At 40.2% G+C, this 14,868-nt stretch overlaps 1 protein-coding gene across 7 annotated transcripts in view; it reads right to left on the bottom strand.

The window, feature by feature from the left end:
* ANKRD42 (ankyrin repeat domain 42) overlaps window positions 1-12,086 on the bottom strand; it is a 77,339-nt gene extending 65,253 nt beyond the window's left edge. For 4 of the 7 annotated variants that reach the window (XM_045182028.3, XM_053925562.1, XM_071221470.1 and 1 more), the window contains exons 1-4: window positions 11,043-12,085; window positions 9,362-9,528; window positions 5,597-5,704; window positions 275-394 (exon numbers count right to left, since the gene is read on the bottom strand). In XM_045182028.3, the coding sequence (XP_045037963.1) occupies window positions 275-394; window positions 5,597-5,704; window positions 9,362-9,528; window positions 11,043-11,100 (453 nt within the window). In that variant the 5' untranslated portion in view covers window positions 11,101-12,085. Of the gene's footprint in view, window positions 1-274; window positions 395-5,242; window positions 5,326-5,596; window positions 5,705-9,361; window positions 9,529-11,042 lie in introns of those variants that run through there. The other 3 variants (XM_045182029.3, XM_024572564.4, XM_045182031.3) reach the window with 3 other exon arrangements.
* Window positions 12,087-14,868: the final 2,782 nt, after the last annotated feature.

Genomic DNA, 14,868 nt, shown 5'->3' with positions numbered 1-14,868 from the left:
GGTTCAATCCCCAGTGGGGGCACATATGAGAAGGCAACCAATCAATCTTTCTTTCTCTTCCTCTCTCTCTCTCTTTCTATCTCTCTATCTCTCTCTCTCCCCTTTCCTATCACTCTAAAAAACAATGAAAAAATGTACTTGGGTGAGGATAAAAAAAATCTTTTCCCTAAAGTCATGGAGAGTATTTAGAAAGTCAGGAAAAGATAATCAGACCACCTAATGCTATTTCACTTATATGGCTATACATTCTCACATATTAACAGGAAGCCCTCACCACTCCACTCCGGAGCATTATTTGTAAAGTGAAAGAATGTCCGTGTGTAGAAGCAAGGTGTACAGGAGTGCAACCACGATCATCCTGAGCTGCCAGATTCGCTCCATTGATTATAAGAGCCTAAAAACAGAGAAATAAGAATGAGTTCATACAAATACAGATGTTAAATCATAAATGCAGATGCAGATAATTCAAAGGCAGGCAATTTATAAACCTAGCTAAATTATTATATATGCTCTTACATATAGGCCACAGGCAAAGTATGAGAAGTTCTCAGCTAATCCAAAGAAAATGTTTAAAGTCCTTTTAACATTGCCCAGGAAACCTTTATAATACCCGATTTCACATTCTGACCTGAACATTATATACAGTTTATAAGGCACACTTTTCATGAGCACTGATTAATAACCACTGAGTTAAATACTTTAACACCAAGCTAATAAAAGTGAAATTTAAACTTGCATTATTTCAAACGTATAATATTTTACTAACTGGGTTTTGAATACAATAAAAGGATTTCATTATTAAAGTAACTGGTTCTAAGCTCCAAATCAAGCTTCTAACTGCCTCTGAGAAGGTTCCATCTGAATGTACAAGTGGCCCAGTTTCTGTGTATGGGTTATATCATATACACAGCATATCCCTCTATATGATGTCCCGAGTAATTGCTTCAAAAAATTATTCGTTAATATTTTTTTTTAGTTTTTTCTCCCTGAGCAGTTTTTTATTTTTTAACCACCCCATATTTACCAGTATCTTAGAAAAACTTCAGTTAGTCATAACTCCTATCAAGAGTTTTAGGAAGAACACTCTCCATTATTTGGTCTGACTTACCTTAACAAACTAGTTAAGTCATCACAAACCATATATATGGCATTTACTATGTTTTAAAAGTCACTACAAAGAATATGAAGACATATCAACTTAGGGAATTAGGCTTATGTAGAGGCAAAGATAACCATACAAATCTGTCCTTGATAAGCAAGAACTAAATGTGTACTACAAAAAGCACCACACCAGCTCTGAGAAGGAAGAGGTCACTTTGAAAAGAGGACAATCAAGGCAGAGGGAATGGCCTGAACTATTGCTTCATTATCAGAGGAAGGAAAGTATCCAGTAAAGCTTCATTTGACCCCAATGTCCCCTAAAGTTACCATTTCCACTTCCTACTTCTCAAATCAATACCTCAGCTTCAACTCCACCTGCAACCTGAGTGTCACCCCCACCCCTGCATAGAAATGCAGCCGGAGTCCCCCTATAGACAGCACTTAAATTCAATGGCACTTCCTTAAGCTTTATTCCCTTTAGTTTTATCCTGTAACTGATACTCTGCCTAATCCTTAAACTTCTTCCTTCAGTTGCACAGCCTAAAGGATCCTGGCTCTCTGTCTCTGTCTCTGTCTGTCTCTCTCTCTCTCTCTCTCTCTCTCTCTCTCTCTCTCTCTCTGAAATATTTGTCTCTAGTCCCCTTTCAACTGCCTGCACCTTCTGCACCTGAATGACCTACAGGCACCTTAAACTCAAAATGTGCTAAATTGCATGAACTCAACCTCTTCTCTCCCAAATCTCCCCGGCCTTTCAGGTATCCCTACTTCCTTATTGACAGTTTCATAATTATCTGACATTCTGACTCACAACTTTAAATTCTCACCATACTCTGTCACTGACTGCTTTGGAAGATGTCAAATCACTTTCTCTCTTTCCCACTGCCATCACCTCATTTCATCGTCTATGGTTAGTGAGTACACCAAAAATCTCTAACTGGTCTTCCTGCTCCCAAACTCTCTCTTCATCCTAGGTAACCCTGGATACATTTCACAAGAATAATCTCCTGAAATACAGCTTTCCTTACTGTATTCTACTGTTAATGTCCATGGGCATGTGTGTGTATGTGTATGTATATACATATATCTTGTATCTATACATGTATAAAACCTCTTTCCTATACAAATGAAACTGAAATCTTTATTCTGCTTCTCAGATGTTTTACAAATCTAGCTTATACAAAGTTAGTTCATAACAGTCCATAGAACAAACCATTTACACTCAGTCAAACTTATATAATAGTAATATAACCCATGAACACACCTCATCTTTCCAATTTAGGGACTTCACATAGAATTATAACATAGAGATTAAGAGGAGAAAGTATAGGTTCAAATCCTTGCTTTGTCATGTACTTAGCAAGGTACTTAACTCTCTGAATCTTCTCTCCTAATCTAAAAAAGTGGGGAGGACTCATAAGACTGTTGTGTTAAATGAGTTGATACATGGGAGACTCTGACTGACACATTTAAAAATATTCAGTGAATGATAATTATTTTTATTTGCTCCTGACATATTCCCTACTTACAGTGCTTCTTTACTACTTACCTCTGAAATCAACTCATTCTTATAGGCTTAGCTAAACCTGTATTTCCTCCATTTATGATTCTTCTATCTCCAGCTAAATTCCATAATTCTTCCCACCTGTATTTTTCATTAGAGCCTTAATCACAAACTGTGCTTTGTACTATATTGTAAGTGACTAAATAGAGCTCTTGTCATTCCAAACAGAATCTCAGGCTTCTCATAGGCAGGGACTGTTTGCTTATACAATTTTGTATTCTTCCAAATTCCTGTGTATTTCAGAACACTGATTAAATCCAGCTAATCTAATAAACTAGATCCTGCCACATACTAATGTGTCATTCTGGCCAGGAAACACATTAAGTAAGTAATCTGAGGCATGGCCAGCCATAAAGGAGATAATCTGTGCATCACTGTGACAGCCCTTAAAACAACCCAAACAGATAAACAACTACTTCAAAGATAAAAAAGGTCTCTTGTCTTATATCATTTGTTTAAGTGGATAATTGATACTAAAATACATAAGACATAGAATCCTGTAAGTTCTTGTTTAGAACATATTGGGTTGGCCAAAAAATCCATTTAGTTTTTCCATAAAATAAAAGACACATTTTTCATTTTCATCAATAAGCTCACTGATTTGGATATTTTGAGTATGTCAGCTATCTCCCACTATTGGCTTCCAATGGGTAAAGGCCAGGGCTGCTGCTAAACATCTTCCAATGTGTGAGACAGCCCCACAGCAAAGAATTATTTGGCCAGAAGGTCAATAGTGCCAAGAAACTTTGCAAACCACCTCTGACACATTCAATCAGTTACAGCACCTTCTCTATACACTGCACAAATCTTTTTTTTTTTTTGCGTTTCAGTGGCGTTTTTATCTTTCATGAAATAAAGTATAATATGCCAAAAATGTTGTGTATTTTCTTCCATCTTCAATGTTAAAATGGCTGCAGAAAAATTCACCAATTTTGGTAAGTTTCTTTTAAATGCACATTGATATGACAGTTGTCACAATACGATCCAACAAAACTGTTTCAAATAACTACTGGAGCCATCATATGGAAAAAATTTAATGGACTTTTTGACCAACCTAAAAGAAGTGTGGTGATTGCAGGAGGAGGGGTGTATAGGGGGACTAAATGGTAATGGAAAAAAATAAGATAAAAATTATTTTAAAAAATAAATTTGAAACAAAGTCAGGGAAGTGGTGATAGATACAGAAAGAGGTGGTTGGAATTGGTATCAGCTGAGAGAGAAGTTTTAGTCGGACAATTGAGAGAGCATTGGAAACGTAAATTGTAAGAAAAGGTGTGAGAGAATTAGCAAGTGGACTGTGAGGAAGGAGAGGCAGCAGTGGGCAATCTGGTGGAGGGAGGAGGCCAGGATCTGGATGGAAGCCCAGAAAAGTCTCTTAGTGAAAAGTGGAGTATTCCCAGCAGCTGAAGTTCACATGGACTTCTCAAAAGAACTGGCATTTATAAACATTCCCTCTAAGATATACATTCCTTCTAGGGTTTTCTAATATTCCTAATAGAATCTCCCAAAATATAAAGTAAATAATTATTTTTTTAACATAACCTTGGATTTCTCCTTTATAGTGATATGAAATGCATGTCTGAATAATCTCAAGGTTGGTATAAAACTACGATGGCCTTTTATTTTTGTAAGAAATCGCTAGGTATCTGAAAATAAACATGTACTGGTGAATCGGCTATAGTTACTTCCCCAAACAGAAATCTGTTTGGTTGGACCAAAATGACACCTCACTCTTGTATTTTTGCTGGATCCTAAACAGAACTGTTGTTTTGAATGCCTTCAACTGTGCTCTCAGTTCAGCTTCTATGCCTGTGCCTTTTTTTCCCTCTCCCATTTCCCACCCTACCCCTCCTTTTTTCTCTTGCAACTCCAAGAATCTGACTCTCCTTCTAACATTTTTTTGGTGCAGATTTTACTTTCCTCTGACGCACTTGCTCCAAGCCAGCTTTGAAGCCTATGACTGGGGTCAGGATTCCTTGCATTCTAAACAGCACAGAGAACATGAACATACTTAGTTGTCACCCTGATCACATTGTGTCCCTTTACATCAGCCCAGGCGTGATGGCAAAGGAACTGGGTCATATCTCCTCAACAAGGTGGAAATCTGACAATCAGTCCTGCAAAATGGGAGGACAGGGCAGACAGTATGTCCACTGGCTTGTTAGACTCTGAGCAACATGAGGTATAACATGGTGGTTGCCACCTAGGCTCTAGAGCCAGATAGTCTGAAATAAGTCCCAGCTTTACCACCCCTTAGCTATGTGACCTTAGGCAAGTTCCTCAGCCTCTCCGTGCCTCAGTTTCCTCATTTAGGAAGTGGAAATTCCAATAACCCCTACCCCACAGAGTTGTCATGAGGAGCACGCTGTATAGGAATAAGCAGTTGTCGTGATTCTCATCCCAGACTGGTGATCTGACACTGTTTGAAGAAGGGAAGGAAGCATATAACTTCAGAATATTAGGGCTTGATCAAGAGAATGTCTAATTGGCCAAGAAACATTATTGAAGGTAAAATGACTGTTCTCACTACCACTCCATCGAAGGCATTTTGTTTAACTTTCACCTGAATTCTTACTTTACCTGTATGTCCATGCCCATGTTCTAACGCCCCAGAAGTTTTATGAGGCCCAGTGTTGGTCCAGCTTCATAATACAATTAAGTATCTAAAAATTTTTGCAAAAAAAATTAAAAATAAACGCAGGGTGATATGACAGCTGTCACAATGCAATCCAACAAAACTGTATCGAATGAAGTTGAAGACAAATAAACACTACTAGAGCCATCGTATGGAAAATACCTAACGGACTTTTTAGCTAACCCAATAGAAGTAAATCTATAGAATCAAACTGTTAAAATAAAAGCAATAGCTTATCAGAACTATGCTGAAGTATTAAACTTACTGAATTTTTAAAAAGTAAACAAAGTTATTATTACCTGCATACACGCATCCTGACCCCTGATTGCAGCTATGTGAGCTGCTGTCCAGCCTCTTGTAGTTGCTAGTGTAATATCAGCTCCATGCCAGAGGAGCCAATGAAGACACTAAATTAAGAAAATAATCATGTTCACAAGTGATAAGGCAGATGTTTTGAACATTTTTATATCATCTAAATTTAGTCTGTTACCATGAAATACTGCAGCCAGAGAAGCATCATAAGTGAGTGAGGGAACCAGGTATAAGAAAAACAAAAGCACAGGCACAGTGATACGGTAACCAACATTTAGACTTTTTCTTTTAAGATTTTGTTTATTTACTTACTTATGTATTTATTTTTAGTGATAGGGGAAAGGAGAAAGAGAGGGAGAGAAATATTGATCAGTTGCCTCTCGCACACCCCTAACCAGGGACCTGGCCTGCAACCCAGGCATGTACCCTGACCAGGAATCGAACCAGCAGCCTTTCAGTTTGCAGTACAACTCCCAACCCACTGAGCCACACCAGGCAGGGCTTGGCTTTACTGTTGGGTAAACAATAGGAAGCAGTGGGAACTGTAAAAAACTAGAGACTACACTCCTCATCAATAAGGTGCACATGCTACTCAATTCTAGCCAGTCGTCGCTGTGAGTAAAATGTTGATCCAAATCTAATATTTAACCAATACTGTACACCCCAAACAAAATATGTGTGAGCCAAATTTACTCAGAGGCTGCTAGTTTGCAACCTCTGCCAAGGATTTTTTTAAATGGGTCCAGAAGCGTCTGTAGCAAAGCAAACTTTGTTAGTCGGATGATACTCTCTAAAAACAATGATTTACATTTTAAAAAGGGTGAGAATCAAATGCATTTTCATTTAAGATTTTTTAAAACTACCCTAAGTCTCATTATAATATAGTACTTAGAGGTCTGTGCCACATGTAGTATTACTGGGTTTTTATGTTCAAGTTTGTAAATTCTACCTTCAAGAAGTTTTTTTTTTTAATTGATTATATCATTGCAATACACTAAAATCAGTCATAGCCATATCATTTGTTGAAAAGGCTTACCATTTAGGTATCATTTGCCTGTCACAGAGATTAGTGGCCAATAATACATATTTTAAAAAGCTCAACTTCACTAATAATCACAGTAAATCATTCATTTATTCAACAAGTCTTTCTGGAGAGACTACTATATACTAATCCTGTTCAGGTATTGAAGAATACTGTAAACATTCACGTACAGGTTTCTTATCTGTCCTAGGTAAATATGTAGAAGTGAGACTGCTGGAACATATAGCATATGTTTAACTTTATAAGAAGCCACCAAACTGTTTTTTAAAGTGGCTGTATCATTTTATACTTCTACCAGCAATGTATGAGAGTTCCAGTTGTTCCATATCCTTGCCAATATTTCATATTGTCATTTCTTGAGTATTTTTGTTTTTGTTTTGTCATTTTAATATGTGTGAAGTAGCATCTCATCGGGGTTTTAATTTGCATTTCCCTAATGCCTAATGATGTTGATCATCTTTTCATGTGTTCAGTTGCCATCCATATTATTTTTGAGAAAGTGTCTATTGAAGTCATTTGTCATTTTTTTTAATTGGGTTTTTTGTTTTCTTACTACTGAGTTGTAAGTCTCTTATTCTGGTCACAAGTTCAGATACATGATTTGCAAAGATCTTTCTCCTAATTTTTCTTCTAGAAGTTTTATAAGGTTAAGTTTCAAACTTTTTTTACACATAAACACCTTAGACTGTCAAATTTAAAAAGTGACAACAGCCAACAAAACAATAGCTGTCTGGTGTGAATGAATCAAAATTATATATTTTTTGTCAGATTGGCAAAAAATATATTCTTTGGAGTGCCAGAGAATTTTAGTAATTAGTTTATGTGTGCCATGAGATGAAAAAGGTTGAAAACCACTGCTCTAGATGGTGAAAAAAATTAAGACAACCCAATAATGATTCAAAGTCCATTAGTCCCGAAAACCAAGAACGGGATAGAAATGAATAATAGTTTAGCTTTACAGCAATTGAATTTGAGATGCTAGTCAGATCTGCACGAGTTGTTGATCAGGCATCCAATACGTAAGCCAGAATTCAGGAGAGAAAGCAAATCCATGGATTATTACATAGAAGTGATAAAGCCAAGGAAATCTAAAAAACTGCCTGGAGAGAGAGAAGGCAAAGCATAAAAATACCTACATTTATAGAACAGGCAGGGTAGGTTAACCAAAGAAGCCTAAGTCACAGTAATCAGAGAAGCTGAAAAGATATCAGAAAAGAGATTAAATAAATAGTGTATCAAAAAAGTCCTATCCTACTGGAATATGGCAGAGTAAAATCAGTATTTCATCTCTTCAAAATCATCAAAAAAAGAAAAAAGAAAAACAGAAAGAAAACCCCATCTTTGACGAAACTAGGAGACATCTGAAACTCAAACCACAAAACAGATGGAAAAGCTGCCAAAGTATAAGTCAAATAAGGGGAGGGGAGTAAAAAAAAAAAGACTGCATAGTGAATAGACCTACTGCAGCCTACACAGGCTGGGGAGATGGAGTAGCTAAAATAAGCTCCCCACACACAGCCTTGAATCATGAGAAAAAATCTCAGTTATCTTTGTACACAGCCCAAGAATAGGGAATTTTGCTTAAAAAATTGACTAAGCTCTACTTGTACTAGCTAACAATTGAAACCAACTACATATCCATGAATTGAAAAATGAATAAATCCTGACCCTAGTCTAAGAATACAGTACCACAACACTGCTGAAAGAAATAAAGTAGAGGCCCTGGCTGGTGTGGCTCAGCGGACTGGGTGTCGGCCTGCAAACCAAAAGGTAACCAGTTGGATTCCCAGTCAGGACACAAGCCTGGACTGCAGGACGAGTCCCCAGTTGGGGGCGTGTGAAGGCAACCTGTCGATATATCTCTCTCACATCCATGTTTCTCTCCCTCTCTTTCTCCCTCCCGTCCCCCTCTCTAAAAATAAATAAATAAAATCTTTAAAAATAAATAAACTACATTACATATATTTAACCACATGTATCAAGCTGCAGAATGACACATGTCATTTATATAAAACATGTCATTTAAAACAATGATATAAGCATATGCAATAACAGCATAAAACAAAGATGGGAATAATAAACACCAAATTCAGGGTAACAGTTATCTCTGGAGCTGGAAGGAGAGCAATGGTGCCTAGGAGGGGTGCACAGGGACTTCAAATGTATTTATAATATTCCATTTGTTTTCCAAAAATCTGAAGCAATTATAGCAAAAATGTTAGGATTTAAGAGAACTAGATATTCATTATGTTACTCACTTTAAGTTACCTTTTACACTTGCCTTTGGAACCCAGCCACCACACTGTGAGGAAGCACAAACCAGCCCAGGTGGAGAATCTCCACAAATAGGCCCATATGGAGGCGAATTAAGGTATCCAGCCTACAGCCAACCTCTACCACCAGACACCTGCATGAACAAGACCTCAGAAGGTTCCAGCCCCAGCTTTTCAAGTTAAGCCCCAGATGTCATAGAGCAGAACAAGCTGTCCTGGGATCCAAATACCTATTTCACTCCTGAGCATAAAGAAATGGTTATTTTATGCCACTAAGTTTTGGTGTAATTTGTTACAAAGTCATTCTGACCGAAACACCCAACATGAGACTGAACTGAAAAGGAAAATATTTGCAGCGGCTAACACAGGACCTCAGTCCTGTTGGTTAAATTTACAAAACTGCTGTAAACTTAACCTAGTTTTATTTAGCTTCTTACCTCCAAACTTCCAGAATGTGCTGCCCAATGTAAAGGGGTAAATTTATGGAGAATGTCAACTTCATTAATGTTGGTTCCACGTTCCACTATTTCTGAAAGCTGCTTTACATCTCCAGCTCGCACTGCATCATGTATGCTACCGAAGTGCACTTTCCTCCTGGCGCCTACTGAAAAATCCAGTTGCTTCAATTATATTACAATACAAAAAAATACTAAAGCAATTAGTCAAAAGAAAGAGCAAAATGGCTTTGGCTTTCCAAATAATTTACAAAGATAATTGTGGTTAACACGTTGATCCGACTTCCGTTTCAGTTGTAACATGTAACGGAGCATGGAGAACTGGTGAACAAACTGAAAACCAATGACTTTTCTTGGACTGATCAGAGAACTGAGGTCTCAGGAAAGACAGGCAAATACAGAGAAATACATCAAAGTTCAGCTTACCTGGAGCAGGAGCCACTGGAGCCACAAAGAGCTAGAAGCATTTAAGTGGGGAGTCGTTGAGGGATTTTAAACAGAAGAAGAATAATGATCAGATGTGTAATGCTGGGTGTATAGGACTGGCTGTGGTGAGGGGATTGATTAGGAAGCAAAATTTCAACACGAGATTCAGGGAGACCATGTAAGAAAATAGCTATGGTAGTCTATAGCAGAAAGGTTGAGACCTGCAACCAAAACAATAGCATTAGGAACACAATATTCAACAAACACTATGAAAACAGGCTGAACTGAAACTGGATGTGAATAGTGGACAAAATAAGGGAAGAGTATTAGGATAACTCCAAGGAGACTGGCTTAGTTCCCTGGTGTAGTGCCACTGAGACAGTGAACGCAAAAGGACAGAAAAGGCATATAGATACAAAATTATGTTTCAGACATGTTCTCCAGGTGGCCAAGCAAGAGTTTCAGAAGGGACTTGTACATAGAGTCTGCAGCTCAGAGGAGAGATTTGAGGTTCAGACCTCAATGTTAGATGTCTCAGTATTAGGTACGTTTTTCTGATACCCATCCTCACCTCCTACTGGAACTGATGGCACTCTACTCTTCATTATAATACTCATCACATTAGTCATTATTTGTTCAGTATTTATCTTCCCCAGTAGAAGGTAAGAAATATGCTTGTCTTCTTTAACGATATATCCTTAAGACACAGCACATTTTATCCACTTCATAAATATTTACTAGATGACTGAATGAATAACATAGATTTGGGGGTCCTCGGTAGGGTTGAAGTCATAGTACATAGCAAGAAAAAAAGCGCCAGTGATGGCACTGCCCAGGGTAAAAGGCAACATTTAAGGAGAGGATGAAAGGAAAGTCAGCAAAGAAGAGGGAGAGCCAACAGAGTGGAAGGAAGAAAACTAGGTAAGTCTAATGTCACCTCCACAGGGAAAATGCTTCAGAGAAGCCAAGGAAGAACTTAAAGCGTTCTTAAGATTTTACGAGAGTGGACATCAGTGGGTGAGAAGTCTCAGGAATGTGCAGATGGAAAGAAAGGCAGTAAAGCTAAAATGAGGGAGGTTGGGGAAAAGGTGAACAGCTTTGAGACCCACTGAAAATTAGGGGAAATGAGGAGTGACAGCTGAGAAAGGCAACTGCCAGAGAGGGATAGGGCTGCTGGGGACAGAAGTGAGAAAAGGACTGTGGCAGGGACAAGGGCCATGGAAGTAATCGGACTTACACGGGGTTGCGTTCTCTGTGGACGAGGTGGAGGGGCCTGACCGGGGCACCCCGGGCATGGTGCGATCCCACGGACTCCGGGGAGGAGATGAGTCCAGGCCCCTGCTGCTGCGGCGGTCTTCACTGGCTGTCACCCATGAACCACTGCAGCGGCCGCCTTCGTCTTCGCTAGGTCCAGGGCCGCCGTCCTCCCTGGCTCTCTCCCAGGAGCCCCTGCAGCGGAACCCTCCGTCTTCACTTTCCTTCTCCCAGGAGCCACCGAGGCGGCGGCTGGAGTCTTGGCTGCCGCTCACCCGGGAGGAGTCGCTGGCCGCGTAGCCGCGGTCTTCACTTACTCCCTCCCAGGAACTACTGAAGCTGGGGCCGCCATCGACACTCCCTGCTCCCGAAGAGCCACTGAGGCGGTGGCTGCGGTCGTCACTGCCCCTTTCCCCGGAGTCGCTGATTCCGAGGCTGCGGACTTCCCTGACCCCCTCCCAGGTAGCACTGAGGTGGACACCGCAGTCTTCTCTGACGGTTCCCCCAGAGTCACTAGACTGGTGGCCGCCCACTTCACTGAAATGGACGTCGCTGCTGCCAAATCCGCGGTCTCGTCTCACTCTCTCCCAAGAGCTGCTGTGACCGTGGCCACCATCTCCCCTAACTGTCTCCCGAGAACCACCGCGGCGGTGGCCCAGGTCTTCACTGACCCTTCTGGAGTCACTGATGGAGAAGACAAAGTCCTCACTCACGCTTCCCGTAGAGACGCTGCAGCGTTGGTCATCATCGTCGTGGGTTCTTTCCCCGTCTTCGCTGAGACTGAACTCCCGGTCTTCGCGACCTCTTTCCTTTGACCGGCCGCCGCGATGGCTGGGTCGGCCGTTTATCCTCCACACACGAGGGCCGGTTGTGGCGGCCGCCGTCTTCAGCTGCTGTTCCTTGCGAGTCGCTGTGGCGGCGACTGCCGAACACCCGTACGCTGTCCCCCCAGTAACTTTCCTGCGTTCTGACTCCGGCCACCTGCTTGGAGCGGCGGCAGAACGCCGTCGCCTTGGAAACGAATAAACTTCCGGCGTGCTCTGGTCATTTCCAGTTCCTTGCGGCTTGCGTCACTTCCGTCTTCCCTTCCTTCACCTTTTCCAAGGCTTCCCCTGAAGAGGAGTCGGATCCTGGTACAGACCGGTTTTCGGTGAAATTCCGCTGGGTCTCAAACCCAGGCTTATCTAGGCCCTGTCGGTGTAACTGCCAGGCCTGGATCGCGCCTTCCACGGCTCAGCGCTCAGGTGGAGGCTTCAGGACTGCCGTCTGCGTAGGTGACCTGTGTGGCGCGTGCCGGGCGGGGCCTTTCGTCCTTGGCAAACCCAGTGTAATTGTTTAAGTGCTGGTTGGGGCGGTGAAGAAAAGCTGTTCTTAACCCTGACTTCTCACAAGTATGGGAAAAGACCTAGAGGAGAATTTAGCAGCTGCAGCCGCTCTCACTATTGAGTGCTTACTATTGCCTTTTGATAGTAAGCCCTTTGATAATCGCTTGGTACTTAATTCTCACAATTATTTTGTAAGGTAGGTGTTATCCCTATTTTACAGGTAAGGACATTCAAAGTATCAGTTATTTGCTAAGGCCAAACAGGTAAGTTGTAGAATCAGTGCAAAAAAAAAAAACCGACAGGGTATTTGTCGAGAGACTGCTCCAGGTCTTCTGCCTTAAAATCCAAGGGTCCACTCACTGTAACTGTAAAATGTTTACTTTGAACAGTTTGGCCCAGATGTTTTTCTTCACCCCTATTGCTTAACGTGTATTCTTCCATTAACTATTTATTGTAAATGTATGGGTCAAATGTGTGCAAACGTGCTAGCAACTGAGAATACAGAAATTAAAAGTGTCTTCCAGTGTCATCACCCACCTTGATTCTCCTCATCCTGTTTTTTTTTCTCCATCCTTATTGCCTTGCCACGGGGGGTTTTTTGTAGTTGCTACCTTTTTTTTTAGCTACAAAACTTAAATTTTATTTTTCATTTACAGTTGACATTCACCATTATTGTATTAGTTTCTGGTGTACAGCATAGTGTTAGACAATCATATACTTTACACGGAGATCCCCCTGATATGTAAGTACCCACCTGGCATCATACATAGTTATTACAATATTGACTATATTCCCTGTGCTGTGCTTTACATCCCCTTGACTGTTCTGTAACTACCAATCTGTACTTCTCAATCCCTTCACCTTTTTCACCCAGTCCCCCAACCTAACCTCCTGACCTCTGCCTTGCCATAGGTTCTGTGCCCTGAACATACTTGGGAAATTTCCCCCAACCATATTTTTCCTGTCTTGAGATACAGTAAATTGCCTTTCTTTAACTTCCACAGCATCTTGTAATATTAATAACTGCCATTTGTTAAATTCATATGATGAGTCTGGCACTATAGTAAGTGCTTTATATTAGTTTTCTTATTCAATCCTTAATATAACCTTCCAGGGGACGGCTATTGCTTTACACAGATAAAGCACCAAAGTTCACTGTCTCAGGACACACAACTACTAAGTTGGAAGTACCTGAATCAGGGTTCCTACCCAGATCTTTGATTTTGCTGCGCATACTCTTCAAAGTCTCTGAATTCCTGCAGCCTTTACATTAGACCACTTACCACATTGTATTATAATTACCTGTTGAACAGTTGATTTTCACCCCTACCCTTCAAGGACTCTGAGCTTTTGGAAGGTAGGTACTGTTTTCTTTATTCATTTTTGAGTTCCCGACATCTAGAATACATAGTTCAAGGGGAAGGAGCTTACTAACTGCTGTGTGGGTGAGCGGGTCGGCTGATTGGTTGATTGTCCGGTGGATGAACTGATAGACTGAAAGTAAAGGTTTTTACAGGTATGAGGGATTTGGGGGTTAGTCATCCCAATTACCTCATTTTTAGAAATGGGGCAATTGAGGCATTTTACCAGATATCTGTTGAATTATTAATATGGGACAGTTTCTATGCTGTGATTTGCAAATAGTTTCGAACTTAATCAGTATTATTATTTCTGTTTTTACAGATGAAGAAACAGCGCAGATTTGGCCAACATCAAATAACTAGGAGGTGGGGGATTGGAACCCACTATGATTGACTCCAAATTAATGTAGTGCTGTAGCCACGTACATAATAATGGTAAAGGATTCATTTTTTGCTCTGTTGTACGGATGAACTCACTGAGGGAATGAGGCAGCACATCCTTAAAGGATGCACACATGGCAGGAAGGAACAGAACAAGAAACAAACAGCAGAAAAAGTAAAATCTCCCAAAAGAGATTAAAAGGGATTTAAAAATAAAAGCAGGAATAAATGAAATGGAAAATAAATTGATCGCAATAATAGCTGGTACTTGAAAAGAATAATAAATAGACACTTAGCAAATCTGAGGAAGAAAAGGAGAGAAAACAATATTGGAAACAAAAGGAACATATTACAGATATGAGGGTCTTTGAAAATCAGAAATGATTAATGTAAACTTATGCTAATAGTCCTGAAAATTGACTTGCATAATTTTCTAGGAAAGTATAAATTTCAAAAAATTGGCCTAAGAGTTAGAAAACCTTAATAAACTGATAAACATAAAAGAATGACCTATGTATGCCAGGAACAAAAGGCACAAGGAACAAAGAAGAGTATTTCCCAACTATGACAGTACCATGACGTAATAGATGCTACATGGATGCTAAAAGGAGAGTGAAAGAAAAAATTTGTACCTCAGTCTCACGTATCAATGTGCATGCAAAAATCCTAAGGAAACTATGAAGCTGGCAGTGCATTTAGAGAACGTCATAACTAAGTTGGGTTTATCCTACCAGCACAAGGA

Source organism: Desmodus rotundus, chromosome 5 (genome assembly GCF_022682495.2).
Source record: "Desmodus rotundus isolate HL8 chromosome 5, HLdesRot8A.1, whole genome shotgun sequence".
NCBI lineage: Eukaryota > Metazoa > Chordata > Mammalia > Chiroptera > Phyllostomidae > Desmodus > Desmodus rotundus.
The sequence above is the reverse complement of the archived record's forward strand: the minus strand, read 5'-3'. Positions and strand labels throughout refer to the sequence as shown.